Source organism: Zalophus californianus, chromosome 9 (genome assembly GCF_009762305.2).
Source record: "Zalophus californianus isolate mZalCal1 chromosome 9, mZalCal1.pri.v2, whole genome shotgun sequence".
Taxonomy (NCBI): Eukaryota; Metazoa; Chordata; class Mammalia; order Carnivora; family Otariidae; genus Zalophus; species Zalophus californianus.
The window spans coordinates 17,403,865-17,424,509 of NC_045603.1; the positions used below are offsets into that span (position 1 = coordinate 17,403,865).

The following is a 20,645-nucleotide window of genomic DNA, read 5'->3' on the forward strand; positions in this document are numbered from 1 at the left end:
TTCAGAACTGTACCTCTAATACTTTTCATTTTACCTGCACCTTTTTTCCCCCTTACCTACCTTTAAAATGTTTTCTGGGTAGTTCCATGTTCTAGCAATATTTGTTACTCAGTTCCTATAGATTTCAAAATTATCCTTTTAAATCTGTTTTCTGAGACCATATGTCACCTAGTAAAGTGAAAAAACAGATTTCTGTACTGAGCTTAGGCAAGGAAGGGGTTTTTGGTCATCGTTTCATGGGCTTTTTTGTTTAAGTTTGAGCTTTGTTTCATATCATAAAGACATATACAGTCTCCACACTCAAAGACCACCACCACAAATATTTTGGTGTGCTATTAAAAAAATATTTTTAAAAAGATTACTTCTCAAATTTACAATACATATATTGGAAAGGCATACAATTAATGGTTTTAAATGAGTGAATATTCTTTTTTTTTCTTTAGTGAAATGTTTTGCTAGGTAACCCGCAGAAAGGCCTCCTACCTGAAAGGGAGATGGTATAGAAACAGGGCGATCTCTGGGCTATGGGCAGAGGGAGAAGGGGGGGGCACCTAAGTTGCTCAGGGCCTGGTGTCTGCCTCCTGCATCTTTCCCTAATATTCTGTAGAAACTAGCAGCATTAAAGTAATTTAACTCAGTAGGAGAAAATCAATAAATGTTCATTTCCTATAGCTATTTACATATGCTTTATTTCTATCTTTATTCCCCTTCTTATTAGAAACTAAGAAACATCTGACTTTGCTTCACTTTTTTAATTTTAATTTTCATGTCGTCAGTTTCTAATGTTAAGTGACGTTAATTATCACTGGCTTTTTGTATGATTGGAACAGAATGACATGGTCAGACGATGGAGCGATCAATGGTGGGATTAACTGGGCCAGGGTTAATGAACACCCAGCCCAAAATTATGTTTTTTAAAAATTTTAATTATAGGGCGCCTGGGTGGCTCAGTTGGTTAAGCAACTGCCTTCGGCTCAGGTCATGATCCTGGAGTCCCGGGATCGAGTCCCACATCGGGCTCCCTGCTTGGCGGGGAGTCTGCTTCTCCCTCTGACCCTCTTCCCTCTTGTGTTCTCTATCTCTCATTCTCTCTCTCTCAAATAAATAAATAAAATCTTTTTAAAAATTTTAATTATATATTAAATATTGAATAGATTGAACAGTGACACACACAAGGTATGAAGAATAATAATTCAGTGAACACCAGGACACTCACTAGTCATCTTAAGAAATAGAACACTATCAGTATCTTAGTATCTGTACCTTTTAAAGCTACACATTCTAAAAGTTTCTTTTGGACAGAAGGTCTTTTTTTTTTTTTTTTAAGATTTTATTTATTTATTTGACACAGAGAGAGAGGATGTGCACAAGCAGGGGGAGTGGGAGAGGGAGAAGCAGGCTCTCCACTGAGCAGGGAGCCTGATGTGCGGCTCGATCCTAGGACCCTGGGCTCATGACCTGAGCTGAAGGCAGACGCTTAACCGACTGAGCCACTCAGACGCCCCCGGACAGAAGGTCTTCACCATTTTTGTGCCATGGACTCCTTAGGAATGTTACGGGTTCCTTCTCAAAATAAGATTTATTCATTTCCCACCTTCCTCCACCTGCCACCTTACAAAAATAGTTTAGACCAAAGAAAAGTTACTTTTATTTAAATATCAGGAGTAGATTGAATTCCTGTTGACTGATAATCCTAAATTCTTCTGAGCAAACATTTATATATTCGATTTTAATGAGTAGTTTTCTAGTCTGGAAACTGGATTAGGGAAGCATATTTTTATAGGGGGAATAAATTCAGCCTTTGTAAGTTAGGGGTTTGGAAGAACTGTACTAATTTGCTACTCCTAGTGTTTATTTGCATCATATTTCTAAGCCTTCCTTCCCTGAAGAATCATCTTTTTTACACAATACACAAGGCCATGACTGGCATTCAGGGCATTGAGGGAATGCTAGTACACAGGAATGTTGATTCTAGCTCTAAGAAGGAGCTGACCAAGAGAACCAATATCGCCCAAAGCAAATATATATTTTTGTACTTTGGATATTTATTTAAATTCCAAGCATTACATCTAGAACATGCAGAACAGGCTACCAAAGTTGCCTTTTCAGAAGGTATATTTACCTGAAGAATTTATGCATATTTCATAAAAACCAAACCAACGATGTAAAAAACATGGTCTACCCTAGTTTGATTTCAATGTGGTTTTGCAGTGAAAAGCATGCATTCCTCAAATTTTCGTTTTGTTTTTTTAAAAATAAAACATGTTGCATTAAGAAGTATCTGATATTTATTGTGATTTTAATAATTCATTACACTATGTTCCAAAGAAACACTGAAATCCTTTGTTAACTTGCAAAAAAAATAATAAATTGAAACCTGAGTGAACTTTAAGTCATCCTAATACCTTTAAAAAGAAATTGCATGGGAAGGAAGCTTAAATCCAATTAATGGAGTAAGAATGTGGGAGGGGGTGGGAGAAGACATGCAAGAGTGAGGCAAGTAATCGCTACCGTAGTTCATGGCAACAGATTTCTTACCTTTGGACTCCAGAGCTAGAAAAGACTATGAAGACATAAATTCATCTATTTTAAGCCTCAGCTAAGGATCAGAGAGAAAAGTCACGTTGGTTAGTGAGTGTTAGAAAACAATGTTCACACTTCCATTCTAACCTTTTTTTTTTTAAGATTTTATTTGAGAGAGAGGGGAAGAAAAAGGGAGCGAACGTGAGTGGGGGGAGGAGCAGAGGGAGAAGGAGACTCCCAAACAGACTCCCCTCTGAGCAAAGAGCCCCACATGGGGCTCCATCCATCCCAGGACCCTGAGATCATGACCTGCACTGAAGCCAAGAGCCAGCCGCTCAACCAACTGAGCCACCCAGGTGCCCCCAATAACCTTTTAAATAAAGATCATAGATTCAGCATAATAACGGATGAACAATGAGGGTGGCATTAATATTTATTGAGTACTGACTGTGTACAGTACTTGCTTAACCCTTTATATATATAATTGAATTTCTGCAACCCGCAGGTAAGTAATGGCTATCTCATTGTGAAGGTGAGGAAGACTTGACGGTTTATTCACTTGTTGTCAGTAACACAGTCATTCAGAGGTAGAGCCCGTTCAGCAACACACATTTGTTTCAGGCTTATCATGGATAAGTGTTTTGCTAGAAACAAAGATAAGTAGAAAGATGACATCGCTTTCTCCTTCCAGAGATTTCAGCATGAGATCCCTGGAACCTAACATGTCAGATGTACATGTTAGATCAGTAGCTTTCAAATGTTTTTGACCACAGCACTCAGTAAGAGATATGTTTAGGGGTGCCTGGGTGGCTCAGTCAATTAAGCTGACTCTTGATTTCAGCTCAGGTCATGATCTCAGAGATGCGAGAGGGAGTGAGCCCCGTGTTGGGCTCCACACTGGGCGTGGAGCCTGCTTAATTTTCTCTCTCTCCCTCTCCCCTCTCTTCTCTAAAAAAAAAAAAAAAGAAGAAAGAAAAGAAATATGTTTATACTGAAACTAATGCACACATATATAAATAAAATATATAAATATGTGTAATTTCATAGTTGAAACAAAAGTTGTATGAAATATCCTTATTAGCATGCTAATACTTTCTATTCTAACCCTGTTGTATTCTGTTTTATTCTATTTCATTTTTTAAAAGACTAGTTATGTTAAATTGATTTGATAGCTCATTCATGGGTCACATGTTGAAAAAAGATATGTTATATATATGTTTTAAAAAGTTCTTTTACGTGTGTGTATAAAAAACTAGATACTACTGTTCCTCCAGAGCAACTCTAGCTGCTGCTTCTGTTATTTTATCTCTATGTTGTACTTGGATTGCTAATTTTGCTTTCTTAATTTAAGAAATTATCTATGGACTGTTAGTTATGGTAGATGAGGATCTAGCCATCTTACCCCATGCCTTATTTCCCCAACTTTCTTCCTCCTAATATAGGAAGTCTCAATTTTTATTTAATGAATAAGTATTGTTTATATTCTATGTCTATAAATATCATTTATCACAGAGCCAAGGCATGCATTATATTTTCTTTCTTTTTTAAATTTATTTTCTTTCTTTTTATCTCTCTCTGTTTTTTTGTTTTTAGTTTTTTTTCCTGGAGATAATTGCCCTGTTTTTTCACTGGCATAGTTTCCTATATAACAATCCTTAATTTTTTCCCAAGTGCTCCGTCACAGCTGTCACACATCTATACTTAGTTTTTTTGCCCCCAAACTCTGTTATATCAGATAATTTGCCATTTGCCTTGATCGTGGTGATCAAGTTTCATTTCCAGTGTTCTCCATCCACCTGCTGTGTCTAGACTCTGGCTCCCCAGACCACTGCAGGGCTCTCATCCCAGAGCCTTCTTCCCTCATTGCTCTCTTCGGTTGGCTCTTCTATTTCCCCATCCCTGTTCCTTCTCTCTCTCTCGATTCTCCCCTCATTCTGCATCAACACATTTTCAAGAAAGTTCCAAAGAAAGAGAACACGGGAGAAAACTTCCTGAGTGCATGCATGTCTTAAAATGCTATAGTTTTACCCTCAACACTTGGGTGATAAATTGACTGGGCACAGGATTAGGGATTAGAAATACCTTTCTCTTGGGATTTTGAAGGCGTTGCTTCCTTGTCTCCCAGTGCTGCTATTGGGAAAGTCAAGTTCTTGTTCCTTCATGTAGGACCTGTTATTTATTTATTAATTTTTTTTATTTGAGAGAGAGAGAAAGAGAGGGAGCACGGCGGGGGGAGGGGCGACTCCCTGCTGGTCAGGAAGTCTAATGTGGGCTCGATCCCAGGACTGTGGGATCATGACCTGAGCCATCCAAGCGCCCCTATTTTTTTTAATCATAGCAAATATTTATTATGTTCTTTCTATGAGGGAGGAACTGTTGTAAGTATTCTGCAGTATTTCATCTATGAGATAGGGATTATTTCCTCTATTTTACAAGGAGGAGATTGAGGCATGGAGAGTGTGAGTAGCTTGGAGTAGAGAAGGTTGTTGAATGGGGCGCCTGGGTGGCTCAGATGGTTAAGCATCTGCCTTCAGCTCAGGTCATGATCCCAGGGTCCTGGGATCGAGCCCCACATCAGGCTCCCTGCTCAGTGGAGAGCCTGCTTCTCCCTCTCCCACTCCCCCTGTGCACGTTCTCTCTCTCTGTGTCAAATAAATAAATAAAATCTTTAAAAAAAAAAAAAAAAGAAGGCTGTTGACTGAGTACTCTCCTATCGGAGGATCGGGAGATAGGCCACTTAACTGGGAACCCTCCGAATTTGAACATCTGATGTCCTCTCTAGGGGGTTATACTCCTGCTTCCCACTGTTCTTGGAACAAAGCAATGGTCTAAAGGAATCCCATTGTTAACTATGCAGACTTCCAATTAATCCTCATTCTTCAAACTTCATAGTTTCTAGTATTTTTGAGTCCTGTGACTTTCCCCTTTGGTTTCTCCAGAAAACATCTCTTTATTTTCTGAGCTGGGGAGGACAGTTGAAAGAATAATGAAAGAATTAGATCTTTGCTCACTCCACACACAGACACTTAAATACCCCTTTGGCATTAGCCCCAGCACCACTTGGTACTAACAAGTCCAAACCTTTTATGGACTTGGCAGGGCACACTAACTTCCTCTCTGGGGTGTCCGCCTGGGTAGGTATTCTAAGAGGTAGCTCAGGCAGCCCTGGTCAGTGACTTACCACTGCCCTAGCTGCTCACACTTTTTAAATTATAAAATACTAATGTACAGGAAGTTATAGGAAATAAAATAGCCTTGTATTTACTACGTGGCTTTATCAACCCTTAACAAATTATTTAAGCAACTATTTCAAAATGATCAATAAAAACGTATCATGTATATGGCTGGTGCCTCCTGTGTATCACTTCCTGGTCTCCTTTGATTCTGCTATGGAATGAATCTATAAACAACACATTGTATTGTTTTTCATATTTATGAGCCTTATTGGAATCATACTTTATGTAGACTCCTACTGCTTTTTGCATTGAAGTTATGCTTTTGAAACATACTCCTGTTGATTCATGGAGCTCTTTTTCATTCATTTTAGCTTCTCTGTAGTGTTCAGTTGTGTGACCTAAGAGTTAATTTATTTGTCAGTAGTCTTTTGAGGTTATCTCCAACTTTGGACTTTGATGACAGTGGTGCAGTGAATGTTCTTACACATTTCCGTGAGCGTCAGAGTTCCCCGCAGAGCTTCTGCAAGTACCCCAAGATATTGGTCCTCTTGGTTCTTGGGGTAGCCACTTGGGACTGGGATCAGTAAAGCCCCCAGGCCAGTCTCCTTCAGCCACGAACAGTTTTATCCTTACCCACGTTGCGGAAGAAAAGGGGAAAAAAATCATGTTTCTATGTGGAATTGCTCAGTTGAGGAGATGCCCATCTTCAAATCTAACAGAGATTGCCAAGTTGGTCTGCAGAGTAGTTGTGCCAGTTTATGCTTCTGTTGCCAATGCAGAGTTCTTTTTACCGAAACAGTGCTGCACTGCTATTTAATAACATGGCCTTTAGTGTTAGACTCTAAAATGGGTTGGAGCCCGTCTCTGCCCATGAGCTGTGTGATCTCTGTGTGATCTCTGGCAAGCTTCCTACACTTCGCATATGCCTTCATGCCCTTTTATGTCAAAAAGGGATAACCATAGTCCGTAGTATATTCTAGAGGTACTTTGAGGATTAAATCAGTTGATGTGAACCTCTTTGAACACCGCATGTCCCTGTAGAAGGCCATTTTAAAAAAACAATGTTTGCTATTACTGTTGCTTATAAATTGATTTTTACCACTCAGATGGGTATGAAATGGAGTTTAATGTGGTTTAATTTGCATTCCCATATTATTAGGTTGAGCATCTTTTCAAATGTTTATTAACACTTTGGATTTCCTTTTCTATTCTGTTGGGTTGTTTCTTTTTCTTATGAACTGTAGGAGTTGTCTGTATATTCTCTTTAAATATTCTGAATGCCAATTCTTTGTCAGTTATATACAGTGCAGAGCCTTTCATTTCCAAACTTGGAGCATGATTTCTAACTTTATTTATGGTGTTTATTGAACTATGGAAATCTTTAATATAAACTAATATGTTATGCATTTTACTTATGAAATCATTCTCCACATCAAGGTCGTAAGACACTGTCTTATAATATTTCTCAAGTATTGCTTTTTGTACTTGAGTCTTACCTAGAATTTATTTTGGGATATGAGGTATGGATGCTATTTTATTTCTTTCTGTATGAATAAGTGTCTCCTGAGTAGGGGTCAGCACACCTTTTTCTGTAAAGGGCCAGAGAGTAAATATCTTGGGTTTTGTGGACCATATGGTCTTTGTCACAACTACATAGTTCTGTCATTGTAGTGCCAAGCAGGTCACTTAACCTCTCTGACTTGATTGCTCCAAATGAACATTGGGGAGAATAAGAGTGCCTATTTCTTTTTTTTTTTTTTTTTTTTTTTTAATTTTTTATTGTTATGTTAATCACCATATATTACATCATTAGTTTTTGGTGCAGTGTTCCATGATTCATTGTTTGTTCATAACACCCAGTGCTCCATGCAGAACGTGCCCTCCTCAATACCCATCACCAGGCTAACCCATCCCCCTACCCCCCTCCCCTCTAGAACCCTCAGTTTGTTTTTCAGAGTCCATCATCTCTCATGGTTCGTCTCCCCCTCTGACATACTCCCCTTTTCTTCCTCTTCTATTATCTTCTTTTCTTTTTTCTTAAAATATGTTGCGTTATTTGTTTCAGAAGTACAGATCTGTGATTCAACAGTCTTGCACAATTCACAGCGCTCACCGTAGCACATACCCTCCCCAATATCTATCACCCAGCCACCCCATCCCTCCCACCCCCGACCACTCCAGTAACACTCAGTTTGTTTCCTGAGATTAAGAATTCCTCATATCAGTGAGGTCATGTGATACATGTCTTTCTCTGATTGACTTATTTCACTCAGCATAACACCCTCCAGTTCCATCCACGTCGTTGCAAATGGCAAGATCTCATTCCTTTTGATGGCTGCATAATATTCCATTGTGTATATATACCACATCTTCTTTATCCATTCATCTGTCGATGGGCATCTTGGCTCTTTCCACAGTTTGGCTATGGTGGACATTGCTGCTATAAACATTGGGGTACACGTACCCCTTCGGGTCCCTACATTTGTATCTTTGTGGTAAATACCCAGTAGTGCAATTGCTGGATCGAACGGTAGCTCTAATTTCAACTGTTTGAGGAACCTCCATACTGTTTTCCAGAGGGGTTGCACCAGCTTGCATTCCCACCAACAGTGTAGGAGGGTTCCCCTTTCTCCACATCCCCGCCAACATCTGTCGTTCCCTGACTTGTTAATTTTAGCCATTCTGACGGGTGTGAGGTGGTATCTCATTGAGGTTTTGATTTGGATTTCCCTGATGCCAAGCGATGTTGAGCACTTTTTCATGTGCCTGTTGGCCATTTGGATGTCTTCTTTGGAGAAATGTCTGTTCATGTCTTCTGCCCATTTCTTGATTGGATTATTTGTTCTTTGGGTGTTGAGTTTGATAAGTTCTTTATAGATTTTGGATACCAGCCCTTTATCTGATATGTCATTTGCAAATATTTTCTCCCATTCTGTCGGTTGTCTTTTGGTTTTGTGGACTGTTTCTTTTGCTGTGCAGAAGCTTTTTATCTTGATGAAATCCCAATAGTTCATTTTTGCCCTGGCTTCCCGTGCCTTTGGCGATGTTTCTAGGAAGAAGTTGCTGCGGCTAAGGTCGAAAAGGTTGCTACCTGTGTTCTCCTTTAGGATTTGGATGGACTCCTGTCTCACGTTTAGGTCTTTCAACCATTTGGAGTCTATTTTTGTGTGTGGTGTAAGGAAATGGTCCAGTTTCATTCTTCTGCATGTGGCTGTCCAATTTTCCCAACACCATTTGTTGAAGAGACTGTCTTTTTGCCATTGGACATTCTTTCCTGCTTTGTCAAAAATAAGTTGACCATAGAGTTGAGGGTCCATTTCTGGGCTCTCAATTCTGTTCCATTGATCGATGTGTCTGTTTTTGTGCCAGTACCATACTGTCTTGATGATGACAGCTTTGTAATAGAGCTGGAAGTCCGGAATTGTGATGCCGCCAGCTTTGCTTTTCTTTTTCAGTATTCCTCTGGCTATTCTGGGTCTCTTCTGGTTCCATACAAATTTTAGGATTATTTGTTCCATTTCTTTGAAAAAAGTGGATGGTATTTTGATGGGGATTGCATTGAATGTGTAGATTGCTCTAGGTAGCATTGACATCTTCACAATGTTGATTCTCCCAATCCATGAGCATGGAACGTTTTTCCATTTCTTTGTGTCTTCTTCAATTTCTTTCCTGAGTATTTTATAGTTTTCTGAGTACAGATCCTTTGCCTCTTTGGTTAGATTTATTCCTAGGTATCTAATGGTTTTGGGTGCAATTGTAAATGGGATCGACTCCTTGATTTGTCTCTCTTCTGTCTTGTTGTTGGTGTATAGGAATGCCACTGATTTCTGTGCATTGATTTTATATCCTGCTACTTTACTGAATTCCTGTATGAGTTCTAGCAGTTTTGGGGTGGAGTCTTTTGGGTTTTCCACATACAGTATCATATCATCTGCAAAGAGTGAGAGTTTGACTTCCTCTTTGCCGATTTGGATGCCTTTGATTTCTTTTTGTTGTCTGATTGCTGTGGCTAGGACTTCTAATACTATGTTGAATAGCAGTGGTGAGAGTGGACATCCCTGCCGCGTTCCTGACCTTAGGGGAAAAGCTCTCAGCCTTTCCCCATTGAGAATGATATTCGCTGTAGGTTTTTCGTAGATGGCTTTTATGATATTGAGGTATGTACCCTCTATCCCTATACTCTGAAGAGTTTTGATCAAGAAAGGATGTTGCACTTTGTCAAATGCTTTTTCTGCATCTATTGAGAGGATCATATGATTCTTGTTCTTTCTTTTGTTAATGTATTGTATCACGTTGATTGATTTGCGGATGTTGAACCAGCCTTGCAGCCCAGGGATAAATCCCACTTGGTCGTGGTGAATAATCCTTTTAATGTACTGTTGGATCCTATTGGCTAGTATTTTGGTGAGAATTTTTGCATCCATGTTCATCAAGGATATTGGTCTGTAATTCTCTTTTTTGATGGGGTCTTTGTCTGGTTTTGGGATCAAGGTAATGCTGGCCTCATAAAATGAGTTTGGAAGTTTCCCTTCCATTTCTATTTTTTGGAACAGTTTCAGGAGAATAGGTATTAATTCTTCTTGAAATGTCTGATAGAATTCCCCTGGGAAGCCATCTGGCCCTGGGCTTTTGTTTCTTGGGAGATTTTTTATGACTGTTTCAATTTCCTTAGTGGTTATAGGTCTGTTCAGGTTTTCTATTTCTTCCTGGTTCAATTTTGGTAGTTGATACTTCTCTAGGAATGCACCCATTTCTTCCAGGTTATCTAATTTGCTGGCATAGAGTTGCTCATAATATGTTCTTATAATTGTTTGTATTTCTTTGGTGTTGCTTGTGATCTCTCCTCTTTCATTCATGATTTTGTTGATTTGGGTCATTTCTCTTTTCTTTTTGATCAGTCTGGCCAGGGGTTTATCAATCTTGTTAATTCTTTCAAAGAACCAGCTCCTAGTTTCGTTGATCTGTTCTACTGTTCTTTTGGTTTCTAGTTCATTGATTTCTGCTCTGATCTTTATGATTTCTCTTCTCCTGCTGGGTTTAGGCTTTCTTTGTTGTTCTTTCTCCAGCTCCTTTAGGTGTAGGGTTAGGTTGTGTATTTGAGACCTTTCTTGTTTCTTGAGAAAGGCTTGTATTGCTATATACTTTCCTCTCAGGACTGCCTTTGCTGTATCCCAAAGATTTTGAACAGTTGTGTTTTCATTTTCATTGGTTTCCATGAATTTTTTAAATTCTTCTTTAATTTCTTGGTTGACCCATTCATTCTTTAGTAGGATGCTCTTTAGCCTCCATGTATTTGAGTTCTTTCCAACTTTCCTCTTGTGGTTGAGTTCTAGTTTCAAAGCATTGTGGTCTGAAAATATGCAGGGAATGATCCCAATCTTTTGGTACCGGTTGAGACCTGATTTGTGACCTAGGATGTGATCAATTCTGGAGAATGTTCCATGGGCACTAGAGAAGAATGTGTATTCCGTTGCTTTGGGATGGAATGTTCTGAATATGTCTGTGAAGTCCATTTGGTCCAGTGTGTCATTTAAAGTCTTTATTTCCTTGTTGATCTTTTGCTTAGATGATCTGTCCATTTCAGTCAGGGGGGTGTTAAAGTCCCCCACTATTATTGTATTGTTGTCAATGTGTTTCTTTGCTTTTGTTATTAATTGCCTTATATAATTGGCTGCTCCCATGTTAGGGGCATAGATATTTACAATTGTTAGATCTTCTTGTTGGATAGACCCTTTAAGTAGGATATAGTGTCCTTCCTCATCTCTTATTACAGTCTTTGTTTTAAAATCTAGTTTGTCTGATATAAGGATTGCCACCCCAGCTTTCTTTTGGTGTCCATTAGCATGGTAAATGGTTTTCCACCCCCTCACTTTCAATCTGGGGGTGTCTTTGGGTGTAAAATGAGTCTCTTGCAGACAGCATATGGATGGGTCTTGTTTTTTAATCCAATCTGATAGCCTGTGTCTTTTGATTGGGGCATTGAGCCCATTTACATTCAGGGTAACTATTGAAAGGTATGAATTTAGTGCCATTGTATTACCTGTAAGGTGACTGTTAACTGTCTGTTGTCTGTGTTCGTTTCTGCTCTTTGCTGCTTTTAGGTTCTCTCTTTGCTTAGAGGACCCCTCTCAATATTTCTTGGAGGGCTGGTTTCGTGTTTGCAAATTCCTTTAGTTTTTGTTTGTTCTGGAAGCTTTTTATCTCTCCTTCTATTTTCAATGATAGCCTAGCTGGATATAGTATTCTTGGCTGCATATTTTTCTCGTTTAGTGCTCTGAAGATATCTTGCCAGTCCTTTCTGGCCTGCCAGGTCTCTGTGGATAGGTCTGTTGCCAATCTAATGTTTCTACCATTGTAGGTTACATATCTCTTCTCCCGAGCTGCTTTCAGGATTTTCTCTTTGTCTCTGAGACTCGTAAGTTTTACTATTAGATGTCGGGGTGTTGACCTATTTTTATTGATTTTGAGAGGGGTTCTCTGTGCCTCCTGGATTTTGATGCCTGTTTCCTTCCTCACATTAGGGAAGTTCTCTGCTATAATTTGCTCCAATATACCTTCTGCCCCTCTCTCTCTCTCTTCTTCTTCTGGGATCCCAATTATTCTAATGTTGTTTCGTCTTATCGTATCACTTATCTCTCGAATTCTGCCCTCGTGATCCTGTAGTTGTTTCTCTCTCTTTTTCTCAGCCTCTTTATTTTCCATCATTTGGTCTTCTATATCGCTGATTCTCTCTTCTGCCTCATTTATCCTAGCATTCAGTGCCCCCATTTTTGATTGCACCTCATCAATAGCCTTTTTGATTTCGATTTGGTTAGATTTTAGTTCTTTTATTTCTCCAGAAAGGGTTTCTCTAATAACTTCCACGCTTTTTTCAAGCCCAGCTAGTATCTTTAAAGTCATGATTCTGAACTCTAGGTCTGACATCGTACTAATGTCCGTATTGAGTAGGTCCCTGGCAGACGGTACTACCTCTTGTTCTTTTTGCTGAGGTGATTTCTTTCGTCTTGTCATTTTGTCCAGAGGAGAATAGATGAATGAGAGAACAAAAGGCTAACAGGTTTACAACGTCCCCAGCAAATATACTGTATACAAATCAGAAAAGACCTGAAACCAGGGGAAAGGAAAGGGAAAGAAAGAAAAAAGAAAGAGAAAAAGAAAAAAAAAAGAAAAAAAGATAAAAACAAAAACAAAACAATTCAAAAAAGGCAGAATATGATCAAATATGATCAGGCTAGTGCATAGATCAGTGCCACACACTAGATTTTGGGCGTATTTTGGTCTGTTAGAAAAAAGTGCCTCCTAAAATTTTAAAGGAAGAAAGACATATATGTACAAAATAAGGGTTGATACAATGAAGGGATGGAAGATGACTGTAAAGATGAAAATTATAAAAGATTTAATAAAAGGACTTGGTAAGATAAGTTGTTTGAAAAAAGAAAGAAGATTTAAGGAAAAAAAAAAGGAAAAAGGGAGAGAATGTGATCAGGCAGGAGACTAGAACAAAGCCATACACTAGTGGTTTAGGGTATATTTTGATCTGTTAGAAGAAACTGTACCTCAAAATTTTAAAGAGAGAACAACTTATATATATATGCCAAAAACAAGGATAACTACTATGAAGGGATAAAATATGACTCTAAAAATGAAAAAAAAATAAAAAATGTTTTTTTTTTTTTTAAAAAAGGGATTTATAAGATGTTGGTTGAAAAAGGGAAAAAGAAAAATAAAAAAAAGTCAACAAAAATTAACTTTGATGAAATAATGAATCATGGTAAAAAAAAAAAAAAAAAAAAAAAGAAGCCATGAATCTATGTGCAGTATTCCCCTAGCGCTGGAGTTCTCCTATTCTCCTTGATCGATCAACTTGGTCTTGGCTTGCTGGCTGTTTGTGCTGATCTTCTGGGGGAGGGGCCTGTTGCTGTGGTTTCCAAATGTCTTTGCCGGAGGCGGAATTGCCCCGCCCTTGTCGGTCCGGGCTAAGGAAGCTGCTCCAGTTTGCTCTCAGGAGCTTTTGTTCCCTGCAAGCTCTCGGTACAGCTTTGGAGGACCAGGGCGAAAATGGCGGCCTCCCAGTCTCCGCCCGGAGGAGCCGAGAACTCGGGGCCCCACTCCTCAGTGCGCCCCCAGAGAAAAGCAGTCACTCCCGTGTCCCCGGTCTCTGGCCGCACTCCGTGCTCACCCGGCCTGTGACCGAGCGTTGCTATCTCTGGCACCCGACCCCGCTCGGAGTCTCCAGACCCAGCAGATCCCTGCAGTGTGTTCCCGCACCGCTCCTCCCCGGGAAGGAAGGGGAGTCTCCCCGGATCTGCTGCTTGTTGGGTCCCTGCTGGGGGAGCCGTGCCCCGACTGGGCCGCAGATCACAGTTTGTGGCAACCCAGAGCTGAGAGCCCGCGACTCTGCTCCGTCTCTGCAGCCGGCTTCCCTGCTCTGATACCTGGGAGCTCTGCCACACTCAGGCACCCCCGGTCTCTCTGTGACCCCAAGGGTCCTGAGACCACACTGTCCCGGGAGGATTCCACCCCCCGCTTAGCCACTGCAGCGACGTCCCTCCACCGAGCCAACTTTTAAAAGGTCCGATTTTGTGCTCCGCGGCTCTAGCACTTGCCAGAAGCGGCCGGCGGAGGCCCCTCCCCCGCCGTCTATCCTCCCGAATATCGCCTCGGATTCACTTCTCCGCACGCCCTACCTTCCAGTAAGTGGTCGCTTCTCTGTTCAGAGAGTTGTTGCTACTCTCCTGTTCGATCTCCTGTTGAGTTCGTAGGTGTTCAGAATGGTTTGATCCCTATTTAGCTGAATTCCTGAGACCAGACAAAATCTAGGTCTCCTACTCCTCCGCCATCTTGCTCCGCCCCCCCAAGAGTGCCTATTTCATGAGAATGTTGTAAGGATTAAATTATAGACTAAATAGACAGGAAGTAAATGAATGGGTAGAGTGGAGTTCCAATAAAATTTTATTTATAAAAACAGGCGGCAGATTGAATTTGGCCCATGGACTGTAGTTTACCAACTCCTGTTCTAGATGAATCTAATCCATTCAATGCAGATGTTAAACAAGGAATTCATAAATTATATACATATCATATATGTATGATAGATATTATATATTACATGAATTTGTGTATGTAAATATATATGAACTATACCCTGTATAAATATATAATAAGACACATATAATATAGATTTATTTCTATTTCTTGCCAATCCCATAGAAATTAGCTACCTATTCTCTTCAAAACTATTGTTTCCTCCTGTACACATTACTCACTCATCAGCATGTTTTTTAATTGAACCTCCATGTATTCCAAGAATATAGAGTTTACTGCAGAACTGTTCTATTTATAGGCGACCCCAATTTTTTTTTTTGAAAACAGTTCTTTTGGTAACTTTTCTCCCACAGCCTAAAACTACCCTCTGAAGCTGCATATTATAAACTAATGTCTCCTCTTAATGCCATAACCTTCTTAAGTTTACATTCCCCGCCCTCCCTGCACAGGACAACAGTTCTTGTTCTCATGGGATACTCTTTGAGTCCCACTGATTCTCATGGATTCAGTCAAATAGCGAGTGCCTGCTTTGTGAGCCAGTCACTTTGTTAGACACTGAAGATGCAGGGGGGAACGAGTTCCTATGGAAATAAAGCATCTGGAACAAAACACACTACCCAGATGTGGCCTGGCCCACCCAGGGCCCAGTGGATGACTCTCTTTCGTGGTCTGTACATTATGCTTTTATTGATGTAACCTGAGTTCATGCTGCTTTATTACCTTTCTCTTTCTGCCTCCAGACCGAGGCTCTTATGAATTATCTCAAAGTCAGTATGGCAGACATGAGGCCCTCTTGGGTTTTCTTCAAATGAGAGAATTTAGGCTCAGAGTGGGAAGAACCTTGCCCAAAGTCATATAGCTGATGAATGGAAATCAAATCCACGTCTTACCATTTCCAAGTCCGGAATTATTTCTAATATTCCATGCTTCTTCACATAACACAGGTTGTCCTGATGGAACTTTCTTTGATCCCAAAACAGTCTTTGCCAGGGAAACACTAAAAAGAAACAGCCTCACACAAAGGAAAATGGGGCTTAAGACACAGCCTTTCTCTCTGACACATGTCCAAAGACATCTAAAGTTCACTCCTTTGGCATGGATACATGTCTGTCTCTCTGTTTAGACAAGTCAGTCTCCTCTCTGGTGAAGGTGTCAGAGCTAAACCGTAGCACACAGAATTTAGAACTCAAGGCAGACACCTCACCTCCCTGGCCAACATGTCAGAACAACAAAAAATAACAGCCTGTTGGCGTAGACCCTGGACCAGGGGTGGGCTTCCTCCTGCACACACCAAGTGCCCTCACTGTCTGGGGGGCCACAGACTGTGACAGCAATGATGCTCTTAAGATCTACTAGTAGCAGACATCCGGTGAAAGCTTATTGTGTACCAGTGACTGATGATTTAGTCTATTATTTTATCCTCACAACATTCTCATGAAGTAGGTGCCATTATTATCTCTAACGTTCAATCAGAAATAGAATCTGACTTGCCTGCAGTTGGCGAGTAGGTGATGGAGAAGTGCTCACAGTCACGCTGCTGTTCCTGCCAACTGTCCAAAACCAGGGAACATTGACCTCTCTAATCCCATATCCCTTTTTAATACTAAAGGAGTTTGGAAATTAAGAGAATCAAAGAAAAAATATGAGAGGATTCAAAGAAAAATATCTGATCCCCAAAATCAAAAGCATTACGATGGTCTTCATATTCCTGATAGCCTAGAAAATACTTATATCTATCACCTTAGTATTTGAATCACCCTTTAAAATATTTTGACTCTATGTCTACATCTGTGCATCTATGGAGATAGGTCATTCCTCATTGCACCTCCCTTCTGGTTATTGTTCTTACCATTGACTGACATGTCCCTTGACAGGCCACCCATGGCCTTATAATTAGTAAGTGAATGGTCGGTTCCCCATCTTTATTTCATTTGCTGCAACTGCAATAGGAGAATGTTATTCCTTATTTTAATTTTTATTTCCTTCTTTATATGTCTTCCCTCTTCACAGGTTTATCATATAGAAAGAAGTTGAAACAAACTGGTTTGGCAACTGTACAATATAAGGCTTATTGGGATTTGGGGGAAGCTTGAAGAAAATGAGATGGTATATGTAAAAAGTTGAAGAAAAATGTTATTAATTGCGGAGATACATGGCATTTTTTTCTTGTGAGAAGAAAAGGTTCCTGCCAGTTAAATATTTCTTCTTTTCAAGCGTGGTTCTTGACTTTGACACACGCTCTTCCTTTCAGAAAGCTGTGGCGTAGACTTTATGGCCCAGTGGGCCTTATGTTTACTGGGCTAGGAGTGTCCAAGCTCCAGAAGTAATCTCTGGTGTTTTCTAGGTGTTTACCTTGCTGTGGATTGCTGACTGGATGGTCCATCACTTCTGGAGGAAAGGGAAGGACCCGGATAGCTTCTCCATCCCCTATCTGACGGCATTGGGTGACCTGCTTGGGACAGCTCTGTTAGCCTTAAGTTTTCATTTTCTTTGGCTTATTGGAGATCGAGATGGGGATGTTGGAGATTAATAAATCCTACAAACTGTTCTCAAGTCCCAAGGAGGAAAACATAAGACAACCACTTATGACTCTTTTTCAAAAATCTTAAATCAGTAGTTTGACTTCTACCAGGGTAATCTTCAGTTGGCCCTGATTCAATTAAATGGCCTTAACATTTTTTTAAGGAATTTGTGTTAAAACCAGAATGAACAGTATTTGTGCTGCTTTTCATAGAATAAATGGTAATTTGACATAGATGTAGACACAAGCTCAAGCTCTGAAATTAATTAAATACGGAAGAATATAGGATGTTTACAGTGACTAATTTAAAAACCACTGATGTAGCAGAAATGTACTTTATTATTGTTTAACTTATAATGCCAGGTTCGAGGAAACCAAGTTCTACTTTAGCCTGTCTTATCTCACAGATGTACTGTCCTGCAAATCCTACTATAAAATGAAAGGGACCAAAACCAAGCCTTTAATAGTTTTAACTATGCCCACCTCTCTGCTACCTGAGGATAAATGATCAGCGACTAGCTCCCAACCTGACTTAAATATGTTCTGCTGAGCATAAGATAAACTTACCTTTCCCTGTGCCAGTGCGAATTTAATTTCAGCTCTGGACGGTCTTAGCAGTCTACCCTTTAAACACAGAATGACCTCGAGAGATCTTTAAAGAAAGCAGTGGGTCATTTTTGATCATTGATTTGTTGAAAGAATTTTGATCTTTTTAAGAAGACTGAATAGTCAAAACCAGAAGATAAACTGGGCTGCATTTGTAGGGACAAGATGGTGTGAGAAATTATGTGTGTTTGTGTGTGTGTGTGTGTGTGTGTGAGAGAGAGAGAGAGAGAGAGAGAGAGAGAGAACAGAGAGAAGGCAGAGAGAGAGAGAAGTGTTGGATGGAGAGGTAAATCTTGGATTGTTGATAGCAAAGATCATAGTGCTATTGAAATATTAGCATTATATAGTTGTTCTTAAACACATTTTACTGATATGTTTTTGTCATTTGGTCCACAGATTTTGCTACTCTCCAGGATTTACTATTTATTACCTGTATTATAATGAATGGTTTTTTCTTATGAAAAAAACTACCATTTAATATCACCATGATTATATTATGAGATTTCAAATGAACAAATGATTCATTTGCTCTTTTGAAGAAGTCTATTGGAACTTTTAGGCTTACCATTTTAAAAGAGAAGTTGGTAGGTTACTTCCATGATTGGTCATGTCTGTGCATATCACCTATTTGCACAGGCTTATTTCTACATGGGACTCTATCATATACAATGCTATGTTTCCTATATATTTTTCTAAAACTCTGACCTATATTCCAAAACTTGACCAATGCTTTAGTTATTCAATAGATAAGCATTTTTATATCACATACAGTTCATTTAAAAATGCAGTAGAATCTCTCAAGATCATCAGATATCTAATAATTGAACTGGTAAGGGGAAAATGTACATTAAGGTTGATCATTTTGATGTAAGTTGTGAGTTAGTGTTAACATTATATAAATAGTACATTGTTTATAAACATGTTGGGGAAGTATTCCTCTTACACTCTTTAAAGTAAGGGGACTGTGGTGTAGAGTTATATATTTTTGCTTATTTTAAAACTTTAATTATTCCACTCTTCTGCCTTATAATGAATCTTCCAAGGCAGAGAACTGAACTAATTATAGACTTTCTCCTTTGGAGAGTTATAATGTCAAATAGTGAACATTCTTTTAAAAGAAAGAACGATTAAGTCAATGAATATTTAGCTGCAAAGATTTTTTTATTTAAAAAAATCCATAAATAATTTCTTTAATTTTATTATAAAGCATTTGTAAATTACTTATTTAAATTTGGGCTGTATGATTCATAAGCATTTCTATTTGCCGATAGATTTCTATCATGATTTATAACATAAAAAAGTACCCAGCAAACTACATTTTTAAAGCGTTTACCATCATCTTTAGTGCATTACAAATTCTGAAACACATTCAAATACACTCTATTATATAGTACTCACAACAGTATCTGTGAAATAGATCAGGGAGATAGTCTTATCTGTATTTTGCAGCAGAAGAAACTGAATCGCAGAGAAGTCACACTTCTAACATTGCCTGGGTGTGAAGTGCCCAAATCGTGACTAAAATCAGGGTCTCTGGTCTCCTGAGCCAGTTACTCTTTCTAGGACCCCCCAGTGTGCCAAGAGTACCTAACTAATTAACTGACAGGAAATAGGCTGGAGCATCAGGGTTTTCTAAAGTAGAATAGAATATTGCTACATCTTTTAGGGTTCAGACAGGGAAACCTCCATCTAATCTATCTTAACAGTAAGTATAGCCAACTCTAAATTACTCATGTTCTAAGACCAAGGAAAACACAGATAAATGAAGACTTCAGAATAAAGAATAATGCCTGATTTCATTGAACATTTAGTGGCCCCCACCTTCCCTGATTTAATATTTTCCATAGATGCTAGTAAGTAACTAGCATGGCTGATTTGAGTTCTGTCTCCTTTCTCTTTTGCTACCCAACCTTAGTTACAGCAACAAAATGTCTAAAAGGCTTGTCATAGGGAAAAATAAAGACATGGAAAAATCAGTTACCAATTAGCTCAATTAATTTATAAAAAGGATATATATTCCTTTAAAAAAATTTTACTGGTTTTCTGAAAGCCTTTACATAAGTATGCAACTAATAAGATGACTTATTTACCCACAACATAATTTATTATCAGTCTTATATAATGTAAATTGACAGTATTTATTTTTATACAACATAAAAACTCCTCTCCAAACTTCTTCCTTTCACTAATTTATCAGACACTTTATTTATATAGAGATCATCTTTTTAAAAACATATTTTTATTCTTGCTCACTAACCATTTTTTTCCTTTAAAAAATACAGTTTAGAAGCTGATAAAATGTAGACTTTATGGTAATGTCTCTTCTGGGAGACATCAAAAGTTCCTCATCATGCACTATCAGTGATGTAGCCAAATGAAATACATTTTAAGAAGTCTTTCAGTAATTGGGCTTCCTTGCCTTATAATGTGTCTATGGTATTGTATACCCATTTATAATGGGCATCTGCTATCTTCAAATTGTTGTAAGCTCAAATAAGAATAAAATGTAAGAAATACAGCCTTGTTGTACTTCTTGATAAACTAGGTGGGCATCAAGCCTGTGTGGAACTCATGTAGAAGAGAATGGAATGATCTATGGATATTTGTTGTATTGATGAGTATAATAAATCAGGCTCTGACCATACCTCCACCTCCAAACCATTGCTTTAGCACTTCTTCACTGTTGAGCACTCCTGTCATTTTCAGCTTCGATTCCTAGGTCCATCAGTCCACGCATCCTCAAACTGCCTCCTTCAGACTCACCAGACAGCTCT

The 20,645-nt window shown here is 39.0% G+C and overlaps 1 protein-coding gene across 5 annotated transcripts in view; it reads left to right on the top strand.

Moving 5' to 3' along the window:
• SLC41A2 (solute carrier family 41 member 2) overlaps positions 1–20,389 on the top strand; it is a 122,981-nt gene extending 102,592 nt beyond the window's left edge. For all 5 annotated transcript variants that reach the window (XM_027593834.2, XM_027593839.2, XM_027593835.2 and 2 more), the window contains one exon: positions 17,089–20,389. In XM_027593834.2, the coding sequence (XP_027449635.1) occupies positions 17,089–17,274 (186 nt within the window). In that variant the 3' untranslated portion in view covers positions 17,275–20,389. The remainder of the gene's footprint in view (positions 1–17,088) is intronic.
• Positions 20,390–20,645: the final 256 nt, after the last annotated feature.